At 47.2% G+C, this 23699-nt stretch overlaps 1 protein-coding gene across 1 annotated transcript; it reads left to right on the forward strand.

Annotated features, from left to right (window-relative positions):
- Positions 1–2949: 2949 nt before the first annotated feature.
- On the forward strand, positions 2950–23457 carry LOC144228576 (eukaryotic translation initiation factor 3 subunit C). Its single transcript, XM_077760442.1, has 21 exons — positions 2950–2992; positions 3128–3266; positions 4684–4749; positions 4852–5041; positions 5433–5558; positions 5750–5804; positions 5936–6045; positions 6642–6769; positions 13377–13536; positions 13695–13798; positions 14242–14383; positions 14578–14703; positions 14832–14925; positions 15718–15908; positions 16093–16317; positions 20105–20468; positions 22412–22571; positions 22666–22731; positions 22821–22908; positions 23024–23186; positions 23284–23457. The coding sequence occupies exons 2-21, from the start codon at positions 3166–3168 to the stop codon at positions 23364–23366; spliced, it is 2742 nt and encodes a 913-aa protein (XP_077616568.1). The 5' UTR covers positions 2950–2992; positions 3128–3165; the 3' UTR covers positions 23367–23457.
- The last annotated feature ends 242 nt before the right edge of the window (positions 23458–23699 follow it).

The raw sequence follows: 23699 nt of genomic DNA on the forward strand, positions 1-23699 counted from the left end.
CCGCTTTGGTCAGCATTAGAAAGTAAAACAGTGTATCCAGGAGAGTCTTCTGTGGCTTCTGAAGTACAGGATCTGTCACTAGCTTAGCCGTCACCTGCACTTTGAGTCTTGGTTTTCTCATCTGTAGAACGAGGTTAGTAGTAGCTGCTTTTCCAGCCTGCCTACAGGTTTGTCATGAATTTCAGATGCCTTTATGCATATGAAATCGCCGTTCAAATGCCAGCGATGACTAACACCTTTCGGCTTGCTGGCTGCATGACTACAGGCATTCAGAGAGAAGCGATCTGCCAAGGGGACTGTGACGCCCGCGTGAGCTGTAGGCACTGGACTGATCAAAGCTCTGCCAGGGTGTGCTTCCTGCCCTGCGGCCACGAAGGACCCCATCAAAATCTAGGCATTAACAAAATTCACCTATTAAAAACGCCCATGTTGTGCTTGGCTCCAGTTTATGAAGCCCAGTTCTGCTCGTAAAGGAAGAAATTCTCAGCTTTTCTTTACTCTGCTGTCCTCATTCCCATCCATCCTATTTGGAAGACCAAATTTGTTTTTTTCACTCAAACATCGTGAGGCTCTAGCTCTAAAACAGAAAAGCTCTCAACAGTTTTGATGGCTGTAAAAGAATATTTGGGTTGGAATATGGGCTAGCCGTGTGATCTTGGGCAAGTCATTTGACCTTCTAGGTGTCACTATGCTCTTCTCTAAAGGGTTGTTGTAAAGGCATCTGGGTGGCTCAGCTTGTTAAGCATCCAGCAGCCAGACTTGATCTTGGCTCAGGTCATTATCCCAGGGTCATGGCAATGAGCCCCACATTGGGCTCCACACTGAGCATGAAGCCTGATTGAAATTTTCTCTCTCTCTCTCTGTCTCTCTCCCCCCTCCCTCCCTCCCTCCCTCTCTCTCTCTCTCTGCCTCTGCCCCTCTCCCCTGGTTTCTCTTTCTCTGAAAAAAAAAATGAGATGAGTCCATGTGCCTTATAAAAAGAGCTGCAAAATTGGGGCGTCTGGGTGGCTCAGTTGCTTAGGCGTCCAACTTCTGCTCAGGTCACTATCTCATGGTTCATGGGTTCGAGCCCCACATCAGGCTCTGTGCTGACAGCTCAGAGTCTGGAGCCTGCTTCAGATTTTCTGTCTCTCTCTCTCTGTCCCTCCCTCTCAAAATAAAAAATAAAGACATAAAAAAATTTTTTTTTGGAAAAAAAAGAAAATTCATCAACCTGTACACTTACCATCTGAACCTATGTTACACTTCAATAAAAAGTTTACTAAAAAAAAAAACCTCCCTGTCAATTGATATTTTTCATACTGAGTTAGTTACAGATTGGTTTAAAAAATTGAGTATGAGATGATATATATATATATTTTTTTGCAAATTGTCAGGGTCTGGAGAATAACAGGAAACCACACTAAAATCAGTAGCTTTCCTTTGGCATGAATTTGCATTTCTTCATCTTCAGTGACATTGATCTTTATCTCATCCAACCTCCTTTCCCCTTTACCTTGGGCTCCTTTGACAATTTCAATGCATTCTTTTTGTTTGGGGAGGTGATAAGGTTGATGTCAGGAATCAAATGGGCCTGTGGGGAGAGGGGAAAGGAGGGAGGAAAAGAGAGTGAGACTGAGACAGAAAGAGGGAGAAGGGAAGAACAGGGATGACTGGCCAAGATGTGCGGAGAGGCCCTGCCACATTCTAACCCCAGTATACCAGCTGCTGAATGTGCCCTGAGCTCTCCTGTCTCCAGGATTTTCATATTCTTTTCCCTACTCAAAGTGGCCTCCTTCTTTCCTTTCAGTGCTGCTAATTGCTACTTTTCTTTAAGAGAAGCATTGTGCTTCCAATGCTAAACACCGGCCCAGACATGCAGTAAATACTGAATGAATGAAACTACCTTTAAAAATGTAAGACAGTCCCTGTGCTGGTAAAACCCCTGCTGATGGTTTCCTCAATCCACCTGGATTTAAATCCACAGGACTAGAAGGACCTATATGATCTGATATTATCTATTACTATACTATTAATGCCTGCTAACTTTGCTGACAGCATCCTGGCATTCTCTTTACTCCCAGAATGTGGCCTCAGGGCCTTTGCACTTGTTGTTTCCCTTTCCTAGAAGAGTTAGGAATGCTCTTCTGCATGGCTCCCTTCTTTTTCTCATTTAGATCTCAACTCAAAGGTCACCTCTTCAAAGAGGCCCTGACCTTCCTATCCAAAATAACTTTCCCACCAAATCAGCTACTTTAATATCTTTATGGTGCTTATTACTATCTGAAATTATGCTTACTTGCGAATTTATGCTACTCCAATAGGCTATGAGTTCCTTGTGCAATTAGGGACCATTTCTGTCTTGTTCACTGCTGTACCCAGTGCCTAGAACACTGTTAGTTCATGGTATATGCTTGGTAAATGAATATTCGTGGAATAATGAGTGAATACTAGCTAATTATTATATGCTTATTTTATACAAGGCACTGTCCTAAATGCTTCACATCTACTAAGCCATTTAACTCTCATACACCCCATGAGGTAGGTGCTATTATTGTCATTTTATAGTTCGGGGAGAATGAAACGCAGAGAGATTAGGAAATTTGCCTAAATACACACAAAGTGGTGGAGGTAGGATTTGAATTCAAAGTGTGATTCGAAGTTTTATCTAAGGCTAGCTCCAAAATCTAGCAGTTCATCAGTATTACCTGGACACTTTAAAAAAAGTAAACCTCCGGCCCCGAAATTCTGATTCCGCCGGGTGAGGCTGAGTAACTGAGTAGTAAAGCGTGACAACATCGCGCAGTTGGCTGGGAGACTCTTGAGGAACCGCCCTGCCTGCCAAGGTGACGTCAGGCCTGTCTCTGCCCCCTGAGTGGCGCGAAGACCACTGGGAACTGTAGTCCCCGGTGTAGTTCGGCTGCATCTCCCGGAAATGACGTAAGTGTCCCGCCTTCCCTCTCCTTCCGTTTCGCTTGTTCCGGTTACGCGGTGTGACTCGCGAGCTCCGACGGTGTGTGTTTCTTGGGCCTTGTTCTTTGAGGAGGGGACGCAGATCGGGTTGCTTGCGGGGACAGTGAGAGGTGGGAGTCGGGAGGTAACGACCTCGGTCCCTTCTTGTGGCCTGTGACTCCGGCTCTCTCCGCAGGTCCCGCTGCGTCCGCCGCAGCCTCTCAGCCCGTCGCCATGTCGCGGTTTTTCACCACCGGTTCGGACAGCGAGTCAGAGTCCTCCCTGTCGGGGGAAGAGCTCGTCACCAAACCTGTCGGGGGCAACTACGGCAAACAGTAAGTGGGAGGATTGCGCGATGGTGAACAGTCGGGGCGTGCGGGGTTCGGCGGGCTCCGCCGGGCCGCGTATGTGGGAGGGGAGTGAAGTGGGGGCGAGAGCGAGTTCAGAGGATCGCGAGCGTTTCGAGACTGTGAGGAACCAGACTAGTGTTGGTGGGACAGCCTTCATGCTTCGCGGTGCTGTGAACTTGGGAGTCCACCCGCCGGGTACCAGGGATAGAGTCAGAGGTTTCCCACTGGCTGGGTCTGTTACATCAGCTTCCTAACCGGCTTATATGTCAACAGCATCTGTACCGCTTCTCCGCTCGTCATCATCGGACTCCAGCAAAAGTCGTAGTTATTCTTACCACCAAAAAATCCTGTTCACGAAAAGAAACCCAAATTTCTCGTTTGGTATTCAAGAGCTGCTTGATGTGGCTTTGAAACCCTGGTTCATAAACACCTATTTTCTTTTCTTTTCTGTTTTCTATGTTCACTTAAAGACTCTTTTCCTATCTCTGAAAATTAAAATTCTTTTCACCTTTTGAAACAGTGGAATGTTGTTTCTCCAACTTCCTTCCTACACGTGTCACTTTGACCTTTTCTATATTCCTGTGCTGCTGTTGGAAAATACACACAGGTATACATGTGTACCTACCTGCATACGATTTTTTATCATTGCCATGACCAGAAAACCAACATCACTTCTTCTAAAATAGAAAATAATTGGAAAAATTAATAAAATGGAAGGAAAAGAGTAGAAGTATATTGCCGGTTGAATGCTGTCTGTGGTCTTATTAGAGGAAGGTGCTAGTAACGGAGCTGTTAAAGCCACAGACTTTTCCCTTGCCATTGACCTCTCACACTCTGGGAAACATTGCTTTCTGTGATCTAATTCAAGTACCACCTCCTTAAAGCCATTTCCATTCATTCTAGTTGAAGTACCTTCTTTTTTTTTTCTTTTGGTGCTTAGTTACTTGTGTCTTCATGTAATTAGTTTTCTAACATTTATTTATTGTTGAGAAACAGAAAGAGACAGAGCATGAGCATGGGAGGGGCAGAGAGAGAGGGAGATGCAGAGTCCAAAGCAAGCTCCAGGCTCTGAGCTGTCAGCACAGAGCCTGAGGCGGGTCTCGAACTCACAAACTGTGAGATCATGACCTGAGCCAACGTTGGATGCTTAACCGACTGAGCCACCCAGGCGCTCTGGAGTTGGTCGTTTTTGTATGTGCAACAATTTGAAAAAGGGCATACTTGAAGTAGGCTTAAGTGATTGAGTTATATATGATGAGGTTTTGAAGACCAATCAAAGATGAGTGTGGTGTGATGGCTTGAATAATTGCATTTTTCTGCCCCGTCTGAGAAGGGAACTAGAGATCACTTGAAAAGACTAGAGCAAGGAAGGGAGTTTAGTGATCTGTATTCTTTCAAACAGGCCGTTGCTGCTCAGTGAGGATGAAGAAGATACCAAGAGAGTTGTCCGAAGTGCCAAGGACAAAAGGTGAGGCCAGGGGGACACCGGATGCTGGGGACTCTCTGCAGCAATAGTGGGTTTCCTGGTGTTGGCGCGCGTGTCCAAAGCGATTTTGGGCTCCCAATCTAGGTTTGAGGAGCTGACCAACCTCATCCGAACCATCCGTAATGCCATGAAGATTCGGGATGTCACCAAGTGCCTGGAAGAGTTTGAGCTCCTGGGAAAAGCGTATGGGAAGGCTAAGAGCATTGTGGACAAGGAAGGTGTCCCCCGGTTCTATATCCGCATCCTGGCTGACCTGGAGGACTATCTTAATGAGGTGTGGCTCCTGGCGGTGAGGAGGCGTACAGGGGGGATTGCGGGCCTACGGCCTGCTCCTAACCCGCTCCCAGGGCTCCTGTCTCCTCTTGGCGTGTCCTGTGTATACGGTACTTCCTGGAACATGAGAAAAAGAGGGATGAAGCAAGGAGGGGGACCTTTTTTGGCCAAGAATTTTAATCCTGTTTAGTTTTATGTTATTTATTTGTGGTTTTCTTCATTTGGTGGTGATGCCCAAAGGGTCTTTTATTCTTAAAAGATAACAAATACGGTTGGTAAGTGGTACAGATGGTACGCAGATAGCAGCACTCAGGATGGTTTACTGAAGGTTAGGAAAATACTGCTTAGTCGCCAATCCCCATTCTCGCTTTCTCCCCTCATCGTTCCTTTAGCTATGGGAGGATAAAGAAGGGAAGAAGAAGATGAACAAGAACAATGCCAAGGCCTTGAGCACCCTACGCCAGAAGATCCGAAAATACAACCGAGATTTTGAGTCCCATATTACAAACTATAAGCAGGTAGGGATGCTAGAGGCAGACCTTCTGAACTGTGGGGCCAGGGACCCCCCCCCAAGTGAGAAAGAAAAGCATTTACAGATGGAAGTTGTGACTAGAGAAGGAATCGGGTCACAACTGTCTGGGGTGAAGGGGTAGGAGAGGGTGGTGCTTGGCAGGCATCGTCAGTTACAGTCTCGTTTGCCTTTGTCAAGAATCCCGAACAGTCTGCAGATGAAGATGCTGAGAAGAATGAGGAGGATTCAGAAGGTGAGAGGGGACACACCCTTCCTGCCAGTGGATAGAAGTCCAAAGTTGGGGGTTCTCTTGGCCTGGTTTCTTGGTGGCCCCTCAGCTCTGCTCTTTACCACCTGGCTGTCTCCTCTTTCCTTTCCCACCAGCCTCTTCAGATGAGGATGAGGACGAGGACGGAGTCAGCGCCGCAGCGTTCCTAAAGAAGAAATCAGAAGCCCCTTCTGGAGACAGTCGCAAATTCCTCAAAAAAATGGAGGTAAGAGCCAGGGTGAGACTACAAAGGGCAATTTGCCTGCTGTGGACTGTGCTTGGCTCCCTGGGGAAAAGACCCCAGAATCCTAGGGCTGGGAGGGGTGGGGTTAGGAGTGTCTGGTTTGGGAACTGGCTTCCTCTTGGATTAGAGCGCTGAGTGACCTGGGACATAGAGAACTAGATTCGGGGCCCAGCTCTGCGCCTGGGGAGCTGTGTGTCCCTGGCGCAAGTCAGCCCTTCTTGCTGCGTCTCAGTGGTCCAGTCCAGCTCTTCATGTGCCGATTCACAAATGACCACTCTTGTTCTGCTCCTGGAAATCCCTGGAACATGTGTCAGCTGGGAGAGCAGGGAAGCCAGTCAGTCTCCCCGTCGTCCTTCTGCTGTTGAGAGAGAGAAGCAGACATACTGTGAGTGGGGGAGGGGCAGAGAGAAGGAGACACAGAATCCGAAGCAGGTTCCAGGCTCTGAGCTGTCAGCACCAGAGCCCAGAGCCTGATGTGAGGCTCGAACTCATGAGCTGTGAGATCATGACCTGAACCGAAGTAGGCCACTTAACCAACTGAGCCGCCGAGGCACCCCTGATGCTCTTATTTCTATAAGGATGAAGATGAGGACTCAGAAGATTCAGAGGATGATGAAGATTGGGACACGGGTTCCACGTCTTCTGATTCAGACTCAGAGGAGGAAGAAGGAAAACAGACCGTGCTGGCCTCAAGATTCCTTAAAAAGTAGGAAAAGTAGGGGTGCCTCAGGTGACAGTGGGAAGGGTGGGAATGCCTGGCACCATCTTGAAGCTTGTTGCTTTTTCCACGGGGATCCTTTTAGGTTGTGCAGGCAAATGGAGGGATCTCGGGGTCAAGTATGTTGGATGGCTAAGGTCACAAAGCTAATGGGTCTCACAAGATTAAGGATGGGATTTGAAAGCCTCAGAGGTAGATTATTTTTTTAACTTTTTTTAATATTTATTTTTGAGACTGAGACAGAGCATGAGAAGGGGAGGGTCAGAGAGACACACACACACAGAATCTGAAGCAGGCTCCAGGCTCTGAGCTATCAGCACAGAGCCCGACGCAGGGCTTAAACCCACGAACTGTGAGATCATGACCTTAGCCGAAGTCGGAGGCTTAACTGACTGAGCCACCCAGGCACCCCCAGAGGCAGATACTTAACTGTGACATGATGCTCTGTATGTGGACTGAGTGCGACTTCTGGCCTCAACTAGCCATGCGTGCGGTACTGGGCCTTTCCAGTATATTTCCCCTTTCCAGGTCTTCTCACCTGTAAAATGAGGGCCACTTGACCCTACCTCCAAGGGTAGTTAAGCATAATGATGTAGGGCAGTGGCTGAGCCTGCGGCTGCCACGCTGCACTGCCACTCTGACCTCTCTCCCTGAGAACCTGGTAGAGTGTGACACAGAGACTGCAGCAGGCCTTCATGAACTTGGCCGGGACCGTCTTGGAAGAGGATGGGAAGGAAACTGGTTTAGATTCTGGTTTCAACCCTTAGTCCTGTGGTAGCTGTCAACTTTGCTCAGTTACTTAACCTTAGGCTTCCAGTTCTTCCTCTGAGGTCAGGGTGAGAGTGGCCCCGGGGCACCTCATAGGGGTCCAGCATGGAGCGCCCGGTAATGTGCTGTGTTCCTACAGGAACTGTTGTTGTTTGCGGGATTTGCTCTGATTTCAGAAGTTAGGTTTGTGTTGCTCTAGAGGTAGTGAGTTCCCTGCCACTACAGAGGACCAGGCAGAGGGAAGCATTCTTTTATTCTGTGCTCGACTTGACCAGTCAAGTCCAGCGAGCACGCATATCTGACTTGTGTTTACTTACGACACTTCTGATGCCATATGTGTGGGGTTTTTTTGGTTTTTGTTTTTTTCTTTTATTTAAAAAATTTTTAATGTCTTTTATTTATTTTTTTTTCAAATATATTTTATTAACGTTTTATTTATTTCTGAGAGAGAGAGAGAGAGTATGAGCAGGGGAGGGTCAGAGGGGAAGGGAGACACAGAATCTGAAGCAGGCTCCAGGCTCCGAGCTGTCAGCACAGGGCCTGACGCGGGGCTCGAGCCCACGAACTGTGAGATCATGACCTGAGCTGAAGTCGGATGCTTAACCGACTGAGCCACCCAGGCACACCACGTAAGACCAATTTTTAAGATTGATTTCCAACCACGGGGGAAAAAAAGATGTACAAAAGAGAAAAAAGAACAAGAAGAAAAGACAAAAACCACAGATGATCCGGAACACTGAATTTTGATTGCATGTATTTTTTCATTAACTCAGCCAGCCAGCCATAACGTTAGTTGTTAATGGGTTTTTTGGAAGCAAGATAGTCTTTCCATAATGTCTGCAGGATTATTTTTCACCGTCTCCATATTAAGCCAGTCTATATACCCTTTTCCTCATCAGAAATTCTCAGCTTTCATTTTTTCTTTCAATTTTTAAAATTTATTTAGTTTGAGAGAAAGAGCCTGGGTGGGTGAGAGAGGGAGGGGAAGAGAAAGAGGAAGAGAGAATTCCAAGCAGGCTCAAGGCTCAGTGCTCTATCTCACTTGGGGCTCGATCTCACAAGTGAGAGATCATGACCTTAGCCGAAATCAGAAGTCGGACGCATAACTGACTGAGCCACCTAGTTACCCCTCAGCTTTCATTTCTCTGATTAAAACAAGCGTATAAAGGAGTGGGTTTAATCTCAAGAGTTTGTCTCTTTTTCATTAGGGATAAGGCTATTTAGCAACATTAAGGCACCTGGATATTTAAGATAGTGGTTTTGGGCAGAAAATATGAGGACAATCACAGATGTTATAAGAAACAGTCTTTTAAGGGGCACCTGGGTGGCTTAGTCGGTTAAGCATCCGACTTTTGCTTAGGTCATGATCTCGCGGTTGTGGGCTCGCGTCGGGCTCTGTGCTGACTGCCAGCTCAGAGCCTGGAGCCTCTTTCGGTCTGTGACTCCCTCTCTCTCTGACCCTCCCCTGCTCATGCTGTCTCTCTCTCTCCTAGAAATAAATAAAACATAAAAAAAAAAAAAAAAAAAAAAAAAAAAAAAAAAGAAACAGTCTTTTAAAAAGAATCAGTTTAGTGAACTTTTTTGGAAGTTTATTTGTATTGAGAGAGAGACAGAACGGGATGGGGGGAGAGAGAATCCCAACAGGCTCTATACTTTCAGCACCAAGCCCCATGTGGGGCTTGAACCCATGAACCATGAGATCATGACCTGAGTCAAAATCAAGAGTCGGACACTTAACCAGCTGAGCCACCCAAGTACCCCAGTTTTGTGAACTTTTTTATATTTATTTATTTTGAGAGAGAGTGCATGTGCACACTTGCATGTGTGAGTAGGGCAGGGGGAGAGAGAATCTCAAGCAGACTCCGTGCTTAGTGTGGAGCCCCGTGTGGGGCTTGATCTTATGACCCAAGATCATGACCTGAGCTGATCTCAAGAGTCAGATGCTTAACCAGCTGAACCACCCAGGTGCCCCAGTATAGTGAACTTTTAAATTTAATAGCTTTTTTCAACATGTAGCTTTTTTCTTTTTCTATTGTTTATTTTCTGAGAGAGAGCACTTGAGAAGGGAAGAGGCGCAGGGAGAGAGAGAAAGAATCCCAAGCATGCTCCACACTCAGCACAGAGCCCAATGCAGGACTTGATCCTTCAATCCTGGGATCATGACCTGAGCCAAAATCAAGAGTCAGGTGTTCAGCCACAAGTGGCTTTTTTTAAATTATTATTTTTGAGAGAGACTGAGCACGAGTGGGCGAGGGGCAGAGAGACAGAATCACAGAGACAGAGAGAGAATCCAAAGCCGGCCCCAGGCTCAGAGCCCAACACGTGGCTCAAACCCACAAACAGATCATGACCTGAGCCGAAGTTGGGCACTCAACCAACTGAGCCACTTTTCAAATGCCCTGGCTTTTTTTTTTTTTAATTGATTTATTTTTCAGAGTATTTATTCAGGTACAATAAGATGTTATTCATTGCACATTCTTATTATAGGCTTGACTGAGTTTATTATGGTCTTTATTTAGGATTAATTAGTTCTTAGCTAAGGAAATTACTGTGTGTTTGGGGCTAAAAGATGTATTTAACTTGCTGTATGAACCACATTAAGAGATAAATGACAGATTATACAGTAATGGTTCTGGATTTGTAATTGGGGTAGGAATTCTCAAGTACAAACTAATGAAATCTAATGGCTTAGATCCCTTCTGATAAATTGATAAATTGCCACGTTAGACTCTTTTTTTTCCCCCCCCATTCATTCTGCAGATATTCATTGACTGCCTGCCATGTGAGATGTGTTGGTTCACAACCTTGGGAGTTCTGAGGGTGAAATCTGAAACCGATCCGTGTACATGGAGGGCAGGGATGGAGGGCAGGGAAAGGACAAACCAAGAGGTAGACAATCCAGGTGTATGTGGCAGATTTAGAAAGCATGGGGACTCCTGTACGAGACTTCTCGAAGGAGGTTTGAGACAAGTGTCTCCACCCTGCCCACCGGCATCACAGACGTTTATATAATAGAGATCTTCATGTGCTAGTGTCACATTCGTGGTTCAGATGGTCTTAACACCTCACTTACGAGGCAGCATTCTTGAAACGGCCCCCGAGTGGGAATGGTGGGCAGAATGCACCTTGCAGGGACAGGGGCGAGGGAAAGGAGCCTCCTGTTTGCCTGTGTCCAGCTCAGTGGTTAAGTGCCAGTCTTGCCCTTTTGATGACCTTCCAACGGTGAGCAATTGAGATTTTTTTTGAAACGAAGATAATACTTAATTGTCGAAGAGGTTAGCAGTGGAGAAAAAAGGCAAAAAAGATGAATACATCTTTAGTCTTGGAACACCTGGGTGGCTCAGTCGGGTAAGTGTCTGACTTCGACTCAGGTCATGATCTCATGGTTTGTGAGTTCAAGTCCCGCACTGGGCTTTCTGCTCTCAGCATAGAGTCTGCTTCGATCCCCCCTTGCTCTCGTTCTCTTTCTTAAAAATAATTAACATTAAAAACATATCTTTAGTGTATTGGCTGTGTATTTAAAAAGAAGTGTATTTGGTGGCGTTCCTTTGGAGAAGTAGCTTGTGTCTGTTGGATATATAACTGAGAGTGTAAACATTAGTTCTCTGATGATTTCTAATAACGTGTTAATATGCCAAAGTATAATCTGTCATAGGGGAGAGGTCTAGTCAAGTTTTAGTCTTTCAGTTAGAATTTTGTAGGGTGAAAGGGATGCTTGGCTGGCTCAGTCGTGGAGTGTGCCATTGTTGATCTCAGGGTTGTGAGTTCAAGCCCCATGTTGGGTATAGAGATTACTGAAAAATAAAATCTTAAAAAAAAATTTTTTTTAATGCCTTATTTATTTTAGAGAGAGAGACTGCGTGAGCAGGGGAGGGTCAGAGAGAGAGGGAAACACAGAATCTGAAATAGGCTGTAGGCTCTGAGCTAGCTGTCAACACAGAGCTCGACACGGGGCTCGAACCCATGAAGCGTGAGATCATGACCTGAGCCGAAGTCGGACGCTTAACCAACTGAGCCACCCAGGCGCCCCTGAAAAATAAAATCTTTAAAAAATAAAACTAAAAAGTTTCATAGGGCGAGAGTCTGTTGTGTTTTTGAAACATAAATCCCAACATCCTTAAGGCTAGGAGTAAAACTTTAGGCTGAGAAAGATGAAGATCTTTTGAAGTTTAAGCTGCATTGGTTTTAAGATAGCACTAGGTGGTTTGATCTTCTCCGAGCTTTAGGGATGATATGACCAAGAGGTTTCAGTTTAACGAACATACTTTGCATGCTTGCCAAATGTTCTACCTATAAAGTGAGTTTTTGTCATTGGAAAGTATGGCAGTTGTATGGAGAGAAAAGGAACAAGCGATTATTAAGAGTTTCGGGATACGTCCTTTGGCAAGGAGAAAAGTTGAATCCAGCTGGCAAATGTATAAACTATTTATCAAATATATTCACACCTTTTAGGCAATTGAAATGAGATTTTTTTTTTTAATTTGTATTTTTTTACTGTTTAGTTTTGAGAGAGTGCAAGTCGGGGAGAGTCAGGGAGAGGAGGACAGAGGATCCGAACCGAGCTCTGTGCTGACACCAGCAAGCTTGATAACAGGGCTGGAACTCATGAGCCTCGAAATCATGACCTCCGCTGAAGTGGGGGACTCAACCGACTCTTGATTTCAGCTCAGGTCACGATCCCAGGGTTGTAGGATTGAGCCCCATCTTGGTGCGGAGCCTGCTTAAGTTTCTCTTTCTCCTGCCCCTTTCCCCTGCTCGTGCGTGCCCACCTCGCTCTCTCGCTCCCCCACACCCCCAAATAAAGGTAGTTGGTGATTATTATGGATAATTTGAATGTCTGTTGAGACTGGAAAGATTTTTTCATCAGTATCTATGTAAAGTTTGAGTTAATTTGTCTCTGTTGTTGGGTTTGTATTTCATTATATAAGTATTAAAGCCTCGAGATGGTTTCAAACACCAAGTGGCTTAAGACCACTTTGGGAGGGGCGCCTGGGTGGCTCAGTCGGTTAAGCGTCCGACTTCGGCTCAGGTCATGACCTTGAAGTTCGTGAGTTCGAGCCCCGCGTCGGGCTCTGTGCTGACAGCTCAGAGCCTGGAGCTGCTTCAGATTCTGTGTCTCCCTCTCTCTCTGTCCCTCACTTACTCATGCTCTGCCTCTCTCTCTCAAAAATAAATAATAACACATTGAAAAATTTTTTTAAAAAAGACCACTTTGGGATCGCCCTTGATCTTTGTCACTTTGGTGGGGGAATTTTGTTGTCTCGTACATTGTTTTTTTAATTCAGAATTTAGATTAATTGTCATAAGCGGGGAGCAGACAGTCTGGGAACAGCAGTTCTTTTACACTGAGTTCAAACTGGTTAGTTGGTGGCTGGTGAAAAGATCGGTCTGAATAGAGCAACTAGTATTAAAGGACAACTATGTTGCTTATGGATATAGGTTTTTCTGGAAAACCTGAGAGGTTAGCTATGGGACAACATGGCCGGCTGCTTCTGTGTCTCCCGTGGCTGGGTGCGCCCCTCTACCCTATTAGACCAGGCCACACTGTTTCCCCTATAAGTTTCTTAGTGGGTGTGATATGGTGACAGACCTTGGTAAGTAGTCTGGCAAGTTCACATGCTTGATAGTCCTTGCTTTGGTTATGGTTATGGTTATGGTTATGGTTATGGTTATGGTTATGGTTATGGTTACGGTTGACTCTAGCTCATTCTCATAGAGTGTAACTTGAACCGGGGCTGGATGAGGGGAAAGGGGAAGTTCATGGGAAGAAGCAGCCTCAGAGGTGTACTGGGACTGGTCTTTCACCTTCTCCCCTGTCTGCTGGCAGGGCCCCCACCACAGAGGAGGACAAGAAGGCTGCCGAGAAGAAACGGGAGGACAAAGCCAAGAAGAAGCACGATAGGAAATCTAAGCGCCTGGATGAGGAGGAGGAGGACAATGAAGGCGGAGAGTGGGAAAGGGTCCGGGGGGGAGTGCCCCTCGTTAAGGTGAGGACGTTAGTATTAAGTGAATTGGGAAATGGGAATTTGGGAGAGCGTACCCCCACCGTACCCCCTCCCCCCTGGGTCCCAGTCAGCTTGGGAGAAAAGTTAGGGCAAGAGTGGGTTTCTGTCAGCTTGCCCACGATGGGACATGTGTTGCCTAGGAGAAACCAAAGATGTTTGCCAAGGGAACTGAGATCACCCATGCTGTTGTCATCAAGAAACTGAATGAGATCCTACAGGCACGAGGCAAGAAGGGAACCGATCGGTAAGATTCACGGGCCTGGGCTGGGAATGCTCTTTTTCTCTAAGACATGGGTTGAGGTTGGTGGGGAAAGAGTGCTGTTTGGGGAAGATTTGTGTGTGGTTACGGTTGAAGGGATGGTATATACTTGGAACATACCAATCCGTTTTCTCCTGTTTACTCTCTCTTTGATCTTAAACCAGTCACCAAACCTTTTGGGATTGTTTGCTTATCTGTAGAACAGAAATGATGCTCACTTTCTTTAGTTATTTGGTGCCTAAAGAGGATGGCAGTCGTGAGCATTATTGCTGCTCCTGTTGGAATTTATAAAGGGGAAGCAAGTACGCGGGTGGTGAGGTTAGGGGGTTAGCGGGAATGACACTGCCTTGCTTGTCTGGAGAGGGCACGTAGCATGACGGGAGGGGGGTTTTTGATCTGATGCCTCACCCACCTGTGCTCCCCTTCAGTGCAGCCCAGATTGAGCTGCTCCAGCTGCTGGTTCAGATTGCGTCTGAAAACAACCTGGGGGAGGGTGTCATAGTCAAGATCAAGTTCAACATCATCGCCTCTCTCTATGACTACAACCCAAACCTGGCCACATACATGAAGGTGAGGGCAATGGAGAAGAACCATCCCAGATGAGCTTGTGGGTTAGGAGTGGGAGGTGCTTAGTGTCTTAAAACTCAGGGCTCTGGAAGCCATCTTGGTAGTTGAAGGCCCCGCGGATTCCTGGTGAAGGAGCTCTTGGGAGGCCTCAGCTTCTTCCATCTTCACGCCTCTGACCACCATCGGATCTCTTGCAGCCTGAGATGTGGCAGAAGTGCCTGGACTGCATCAATGAGCTGATGGACATCCTGTTTGCAAACCCCAACATCTTTGTTGGAGAGAACATTCTGGAAGAGAGTGAGAACCTACACAATGTTGACCAGGTAAAGAGAGAAATTGGAGGCTAATTGGAGGTGTGTGGTTTTTCCTCGGGAAGGCTCAGTGGAGACAGAAGGGATAAAGTCCAACACTGAGATCTGGTTATTTATTCCTCCTCTGCCTTCCTTTTCAGCCACTGCGTGTACGTGGCTGTATCCTAACCCTGGTGGAACGAATGGATGAAGAATTTACCAAAATAATGCAAAATACTGATCCTCACTCCCAAGGTGAGCCTGGGCAAGGGTGGGCATCAGAGGAAAGGTGCAGGGAGTGAAACTAAGGCTTACATTAGCAGAGCGTCTGGGGAGTCAGCCCTTCCTCAGCCGGCATTCACACCGACGACCTGGAAGGAGGCTAGGCTCTGCCCCCATGGCTTCCAGTTTAACAGATCTGGGGAAGGGGCTCCAAATTTTGCATTTCTCATATGTCCCCAGGTGATGCTGCCATCTGGAGACTGCACTTTGAGAATCTATGGGGTCTAGCCTCAGTCCACTTTGCTTGTTTAGCTTGGATCCGAGGTGTTTGGGTTGGGGGAGATACAGGACATTTACTCGGTGAAATAGGAGCGTGCCCATGGGCCCAGAGTCGGGTGGGTAGTGATGAACAGGTCAGCCAGAGGCCTTTCAGGTGGATGGAGATTACGATTTAGTGCTGGAGAAAGGAGAAGGCATTTCAGTAAGTAAATGAATGAGACAATTGTGGATCATGTAATGCATGCAGTAGAAATTCACAATGGGACCTGCAGCAGCGAGAGGCGGGGTGGCTGAGGTAGATCGTGGTTGGAGGAGGCAGCGGAAGGCAGGGGCCGTTGGACTGGGGAGAGGAGCTTATCGGAAGAGCACAGCCGATGAATGGGAGATGGGCGTGGCAGGTGCGGGGAGGGCATGGTGTTCTCAGGGCACCCCGAAGAGATGTTGCTGACAGGTGCAGAAGCCGCAGAGAGCTAACTGGGTTGATCGGGGGCACGTGGTTAGGAAAGGTAGGTGCCTGGCTGAGATGAGGGGTGCCGTCCTTTCCAGAGTACGTGGAGCACCTGAAGGACGAGGCGCAGGTGTGTGCCATCATCGAGCGCGTGCAGCGCTACCTGGAGGAGAAGGGCACCACTGAGGAGATCTGTCGCATCTATCTGAGGCGCATCCTCCACACCTACTACAAGTTTGACTACAAGGCCCATCAGCGGCAGCTGACCCCCCCTGAGGGCTCCTCGAAGGTGAGTCCTAGCAGCCATGGCATGTCAGAGTGAGGGATGCGTCTGTCAGGGCTTCGCGGCACATCTGTTCCCTGGGAATTCTCTGAGGTGGAGCAGAGAGGGAGGCCGGATGGCGTCTCCCCTTTGATCGCCGAGACCTGAGCCATTGTCTTTTCTTTCAACGTCATCCCACCCCTCCCCCCAGTCTGAGCAAGACCAGGCAGAAAACGAGGGCGAGGACTCGGCTGTGCTGATGGAGAGACTTTGCAAGTATATCTATGCCAAGGACCGCACAGACCGCATCCGCACGTGCGCCATTCTCTGCCACATCTACCACCACGCCCTGCACTCACGCTGGTACCAGGCCCGCGACCTCATGCTCATGAGCCACCTACAGGACAACATTCAGCACGCGGACCCCCCAGTACAGGTAAGGTGGGAAGGGGGCGCTCTGCTTCCGAGGGCAAAGCAGGCCAGGCCCCTGTCTATGGGCAGAGTGGCTCAGCCGGAGGAGCCGCCTGTCTGGCTGGTGCAGATAGGAGCCGACGCTTGGTCCTTCCCAGATGCCAGCTTTGTCTGATCCCCTGCACGTGAGCACGTTGGGTCCTGCCCTAACACGGCTGCAGCCCCCTGGGATGGAGCTCTGGTGCAGCCCACAGCTCTCATTCCTGCTGTGTGTCTCGTTCAGAGCATGAGGAGAGCTCTTATTTTATTAGGAGGAGAACTGTAGCAAGTTGTTAAACTAAGGAAAGACACAGCATGATGTGTTGGGACAGGATAGTGGGACCTCTGCACGCGTGGCGGTGCTCTGGGGACATTTTCATAGAGGAGTGGCATGGCCGCATCTAGGTGCAGATCCTGTAAACGTGTATAGAAAACAGTGAAGCAGTGTTGATGTGAACCCGCGGTGAGCCCGTGTGGTGGCCGTTTTCGAACAGCACTTGCACTTGTTCTCTTTTGTTTCAGTGTATGAACTTATCACAAGTTCTTGATACGTTTGCTTTCTGGTAGATGCCTGGTCTGTTTCCAGCGTGGGGCTGTTATAAAGAAGCTGTCATGAGCATTTTATAAGCCTTCGTGTGGCTGTATGTTTTCTCTGGGGTAAAGAGTTAAGAGTAGAATTGCTATATCATAGTGTCAGTGTGTGTCCAGTTTTGTAAGAAGCCCAGAAGTGCTGACCCCACTCTACGCTTCTGCCGTAACGTGTGGGTATTCGATTCCTTGTCGATATTTGGCACTGTCGGTCTTCTTAACGTAAGCCCTGTTGCTTGTTGTGTAGTAGCAACTTCTTATGGTGCTGGTTTCTGTTCCCTTGATAATCTGAAATTGACTACTTTTTTATATTTATAGGTTATCTTTTTTTTTAATGTTTGTTTGTTTTTGAGAGAGTCTGCATGTGCCCATGCAAGAAGAGGTGGGGGGTGGGAAGAGAAGGAGAGAGGATCCGAAGCAGGCTCTGCTCTGTTAGCACAGCCCATGTGGGGCCCAAACTCAAAACCGGTGAGATCATGCTTTGAGCTGAAGTTGACGCTTAACCGACTGAGCCACCCTGGCGCCCTTCTTTATTCCTGTTCTTTCATGAACTGTCTGGTCAACTCCCTCCTACCCTCCGTTTTCAAGATTGGATTGTTCCATCTTTTTATTATTGGACAGCAATAATAAAATAAAATAAATAAAATAATTGGGGCTCCTGGGTGGCTCAGTCGATTAAGCATCCCAACTTTGGCTCAGGTCACGATCTCACGGTTCGTGGGTTCCAGCCCCGTGTCGGGCTCTGTGCTGACAGCTCAGAGCCTAGAGCCTGCTTCAGATTCTGTGTTTCTCTCTCTCTCTCTCTCTCTCTCTCCCTCTCTCTCTCTCTGTCCCTCCCCGACTCTCACTCTGTTTCTCCCTGTCTCTTTCTTAGAAATAAACAGGGTCGTTTCATACGTAGTAGAGCAGCTCCCTTGCTATGATCTATTAAAGGTCAGCCTTCAACACACACACACACAAAAATAATAATAAACATTAAAAAAATTTTTTAAGGGTTTTAGCTTTCACATTTAGACCTATGCTTTTGATATATGGTATGAAGTCAGTAAATATATTTCTGTCTGTTATTTCATTCATTCATCTCTTTGTCCTTATGCTAGGCCCACTGTGTTGATTGTTCTGCCCATAGAGGCAGGTATTTTAAGAATGCTCTGGATATTCTGTAACCTTTGCATTTCCGCATAAATTTTCAAATTCTTTTGTCAATTTCCACAAAAATGCCTGCTCGACTATTATGGAATCTGTTAAGTGAATTTTGAGAGAACTGGCATCTTAACAACATTGAACCTTTTGATCTTCACATTTTTCTCTTTTTGTTTCTCTGCAGTGTTCTGTGGATTTTACTGTAGAGGCGCATTACACATCTTTTAAGAAATCATTCCTGAATGTTTTGAGTTTCAGCGCTATCTTAAATGCACTTTTTATCTCAGTTTCCCATTGCTAATTAACTACTTGCATATAAAAAAAATTCATTTTTATATTTTGGCCTTGAATGCATCTGTTTGGCTAAATTCACTTATTTGGTCTAGTAGTCAATAGATTCCTTCAGATTTTCTGCTGAAACAGTCACGTCATATGCATATTGACAGTTTTATTACTACGCCAGTCTTTAGGCCTTTCCTTTTTTATTTCTTGCCATGTTGAAATAGCTCAAATCTCCAGTACTTAGTGCTGAGTAGAAGTACTGAGAGCAGGCACCTTGCCTTGTCCCCAATCTTAGGGGAGGAGTCAACATTTTACCACTGGTGTAATGTTACCTGTAGCATTTTTTTTTAAATTTTTTTAATGTTTTATTTATTTCTAGGAGAGAGAGAGAGAGCGTGAGCAGGGGAGAGTCAGAGAGAGGGCGAGATACAGAATCTGAAATAGGCTCCAGGCTCTGAGCTGGCAGTCAGCACAGAGCCCGACGCGGGGCTCGAACCCACGAACCGCGAGATCATGACCCAAGCGAAAGTCGGACGCTTAACCGACTAAGCCACCCAGGCGCCCCACCTGTAGCATTTTTGTGGGTACATTTTCTCAGATTGAGGAAGTTCTCTTCAGATTGTAGCTGACCAGGAATTTTTGTCCTAAATAGATCTTGAATTTTGTCCAGGGCTTTTTTTTGGATCTACTGAAATGATGCAGTGATTTCTCCTTTATTGTGTTCACAGTAACTATGGTTTTAGGTTTTTGTATCAGCTTTTCCTTCTAGATACATCCCACTTGATCATGATGTATTATGTCTTTCGTATAGTGCTGCATTTTGTTTGCTAATGTTTTTTCAGGCCTTTACATCTGTGTTCATACTGACCTGTATACTTCTGTTATTATAATAAAGATTTTATCTACCTCCCCCCACCCCCAAAATCTGCACCACCTAAAATCTTCCCGTTTTAATTAGTGGTAAGTCCATATTTTCAGTTGCCTAGGCCAGAAGCCTCGGAGTCGTCCTTGATTCTTGTTTTTCTCTCATGTACCGCATCTCAACCCCAGCCATTCCTGTTCAGAGTCCACACCTGACCACTCATTTCCACTGCTACCTCTGGCCTGAGCCACCATCATCTTCCTGGTCTCTGCTTCTGCCCTCATTTCCTTTCCCTTCAGCAGCCAGGATGAACCTCATTAAGTCAGATTATACCACTTGTTTTCCCCAAATCTACCCCTGGTATCCCATCTTAACCTCCTTAACGCGGCTTCCCAGCCCGTGTGCCTGCCTATCCGGTGTATGCTCACATCTTTACCGGCTCGGGCTGCATCGTGCTCTTTGTGCTTTGAGTGCACCTGGCACAGTTTTTCCATAAGGCCTTTGCATTGACTTTTCCTTTTTTCAAGAATACTCTTCTCCTGCATGACTTTTTCTATCAGGTTTCTATTTAAACGTTCCCTCCTAAATGAGGCCTTCCCTGGTTCTCCTGTAGAAAGTTGTGAGTTACTGCCACCATGCAAACTCCCTTCTTAACTCCCCCGTTTTATTTTTCTCCTTGGCGTGAGTCACTGTCTGCATACTGTGATGATTTTGGCCTCCACACCCTTATCCCTAGAATGTAAGCTTCATGGAAGGATAGCAACTTGTGTGTTTTGTTCCCTGTCCCCAGCCACAGCCCGGTGCTCTGCACCAGCAGGTGCTCGGTATAGATTTATTGAACGGATGAACAGCCTCCCTCGTGGTTGTCACTTCTGAGCACCTTGCCCTTTGTCCCCAGATCCTGTACAACCGCACCATGGTGCAGCTGGGCATATGCGCTTTCCGCCAAGGCCTGACCAAGGATGCCCACAATGCCCTGCTGGACATCCAGTCAAGCGGCCGGGCCAAGGAGCTCCTGGGCCAGGGGCTGCTGCTGCGGAGCCTGCAGGAGCGCAACCAGGAGCAGGAGAAGGTGGAGCGGCGCCGCCAGGTGCCCTTCCACCTGCATATCAACCTGGAGCTGCTGGAGTGCGTTTACCTGGTGTCCGCCATGCTCCTGGAGATCCCTTACATGGCTGCCCACGAGAGCGACGCCCGGCGGCGCATGATCAGCAAGCAGTTCCACCACCAGCTGCGCGTGGGCGAGCGGCAGCCCCTGCTGGGTGAGTGCAGGGCTGTGCGGGGCCACGGACTTCGCTCGTTTGGGCCCTGGTTCCCTTTTAGTCAGAGGATTACGAGAGGCTAAAGGGGATAACTTTCACACGAGATGATTCTGTCTGATGAGATCATCTCTTCACGTGTAACATCTAAGTGTTCCTTCGATTCAGTAGTCTCTGTGGTCCCTTGCCGTAGCGTGCGTGGGACGCGTCATCTTAGCCTCCAGATTGATAAGCTCCTAGCTTCCTGTCATTCTTCTCTTCAGTCAGTGTTTCCCAGCGTTGTCTTTTTATTTTTTAAAGAAGGTTCCACGCCCGGCATGGAGCCCAGTGTGGGGCTTGAATTCATGACCCTCAGATCAAGACTTGAGCTGAGACCAAGAGTTGGACTCTTAACCAGGCGAGACATCCAAGTCCCCCTCTCAGCATTATCCTTCTCCCAAATTTATGCTGTTGTACACCCCCGACGCCTTCCAGAGTTCTTCATGGTCTGTGGAGTAAGGTCCAGACTCTCCATGACCTGACTCCAATGATATTTTTTATTTAACATAAACTTACATAGTCTTTTTTTTTTGGCCCGGTTTTTAAGTGTTTTCTAAATAATGGTAGTGTTTTATAAATAATGATAATATTTAATTGTCTTTAGTAATAACCATGTGATATGGGTACCATTATTAACTCCTTTTTTTCTGGTTAAGAAACTGAGGCATGGGAGTTAAGTGACTTACCCAAGGTTCCCACAGCTGATAAGTGTCTCTCTAATCTTTTTTTTTTCTTTTCATTTTCCCCTTTGTGTATATTATTTTCTCCCAACCAGCTAGACCTTTGGCATTTGAGACTCTAACATTGGTTCCTTTGATCACTTGAAGATCTGATCAGTCCGCCCAAGGGTTGGATGGGTTGTGATTTCACTGGGCAAGGAATTTAAATGGTGCCTTGCCGGTGGGGTTGGTATCTGAAGGACTCGCGAGGGACCAGGCTTCCTGTCCACAGCCACGTCCCCTCAGATCGTCCTCTACTGGTTGTGTTAACTGCAGGTGCTCCCTTTTACAAATTTTGTCAGCCTTGTGTAGTGAAACTTTGTTTTCCTTTCATTGGAAAACTTACAGTGAAATTCTGTGTTTCTAGCATCGCTTACGGCTCTCTGGTTTACTAAGGCTCTGTCTATTATGGTCTCAAACCAAAGGCACTTTCTGTCTCAGCTCTGCACTGCTGTTGGTTTTGTAGCGAAATAGTCTTTGAACCTCTAACGTTACCTCTTTTAAAAGTCAGAGTAGGAGCTGATCAGAAGTGTTGTGGTCTCTTCCTTTTGCTTAGCCTTATCCGTATATTTCTCCTTGGGGCTGCTCTGTTAACACCTTTGAGCTTGCTGTCCATTCCAGGGTCTGCCGTGTTCATGTTTCTTTATACCTGCCATCCATTTCCAGTCTTCACAGTTCTTGCACTCTCCTGTCTACTCGGAATTCCTGTGACTCCTGTTTGCCATGTTTTCTCTTCCTGGCTCATCTTTAAGGAAAAATCAGCTGTAATGGTGTGATATGCAGATACGTTCAAAATCATGACGCTGGTCTAAGAAGAAATGAAATGTGGTACCTCTTGTTCTAGTTGAGTAATTAGGAATTTTTTTTAGGTCAAGAAATCTCATAAGAACCTGATGAAACCTTTGTGCCTTTTCCTAGGAAAATGTACAGGAGGACAGACACAGCAATTTGCCAACATTTTCAGGGTGCTCACCAAATCCCCTGACACATGTCATAGGCTGATTTAGTCTGAATAAATGTATTCTGATATTAAGTGACTTCTAAAATCACATGGCTGTTTAATGGAGAGCTGGGAGAGTCCTAGTCTGGTTGTTTGCTCTCCTGTCCCGTGTTCCTCCTTGAACCGCGCTCAAGGCAGGAGCCATGTTCCCATGTTCCCTAGGCCCTGCCTCATTCCCAACCTTTCAGGTCCCCCTGAGTCAATGAGGGAGCATGTGGTTGCTGCCTCGAAGGCTATGAAGATGGGCGACTGGAAGACTTGCCACAGCTTTATCATCAATGAAAAGATGAATGGCAAAGTGTGGGACCTCTTCCCCGAGGCTGACAAAGTCCGAACCATGCTGGTCAGGTGAGCAGAGAGGAAGGCCGTGCCGGGTGGGAAAGACAAGACTGGTTGGTCTCCTTCCCTGAAGATGTTCCCGCTCTCTCCTCTCTCCCCACAGGAAGATCCAGGAAGAGTCACTGCGGACCTACCTCTTCACCTACAGCAGTGTCTATGACTCCATCAGGTAGGATGGGCCCTGAGGAGGCACAGGGGCCCCAGCTTTGTAGTCGAAGCTCCTAATTGCTCCCTGCTTCCTGCCTTCTTTGTCCACAGCATGGAGACACTGTCTGACATGTTTGAACTGGACCTCCCCACCGTGCACTCCATCATCAGCAAGATGATCATTAACGAGGAGTTGATGGTAAGGCCAGGGTGATAAATGGCCAGGCGGGTGGAGTCGTGGGGAGTTTGGAGTGGCACTCTGCGGTCAGCTTGGAGATCTGTGTCACATCCGTTCTCCGTCTCCCTCCCATCAGGCCTCGCTGGACCAGCCGACGCAGACCGTGGTGATGCACCGCACCGAGCCCACTGCCCAACAGAACCTGGCTCTGCAGCTGGCCGAGAAGCTGGGCAGCCTGGTGGAAAATAACGAGCGGGTGTTTGACCACAAGCAGGGGACCTACGGCGGCTACTTCCGGGGTAAGTGGTTCTCTTTCTCTGCTCTCCCAGGGTACCGGCCCCCCCTTCCGGCCTCTTCGCTGTCATTCACCTCCTCCCCTTCTCCTCTGTCCTGCAGACCAGAAGGACGGCTACCGCAAAAACGAGGGCTACATGCGCCGGGGTGGCTACCGCCAGCAGCAGTCTCAGACAGCCTACTGATCGCTTCCTCTGTTCCTGTGGCCTCGCCCATTCAACCTTGAAGCCCGAGACCACACCCTGAGTTATTAAAGTTCTGTTTAGAGTTGTTACAGTTCCTGCTTGTCTGCATGTCTCCACAGAGGTGGGTTGGACATGTTCATTTGCTAATTATATTTCTGAGCTTCCACCACATGATAGGAACGAGGCTCAAGATGCAGAGATGACTTGTACGTGTCCCTGACGTCGGAGAGCTTGCTGCTCTTTGATGTTTGACAGAAAGTTGTGATAACATGTGATAAGTTCTTTTTTTTTTTTTTTTTTTATTTTTTTTTTTTTTTTTGGGGGGGGGGGGGG

This window comes from Crocuta crocuta, unplaced genomic scaffold (genome assembly GCF_008692635.1).
Source record: "Crocuta crocuta isolate KB4526 unplaced genomic scaffold, BGI_CrCroc_1.0 scaffold73, whole genome shotgun sequence".
Lineage (NCBI taxonomy): Eukaryota > Metazoa > Chordata > Mammalia > Carnivora > Hyaenidae > Crocuta > Crocuta crocuta.

Coding starts and splice junctions, on each gene's coding strand:
- LOC144228576 (XM_077760442.1), top strand. CDS start 3,166: ATGTCGCGGTTTTTCACCACCGGTTCGGACAGCGAGTCAGAGTCCTCC. Junction 6,770..13,376: donor GCCTCAAGATTCCTTAAAAA/GTAGGAAAAGTA, acceptor GTCTGCTGGCAG/GGCCCCCACCACAGAGGAGG. Junction 22,572..22,665: donor GTCCGAACCATGCTGGTCAG/GTGAGCAGAGAG, acceptor CTCTCCCCACAG/GAAGATCCAGGAAGAGTCAC.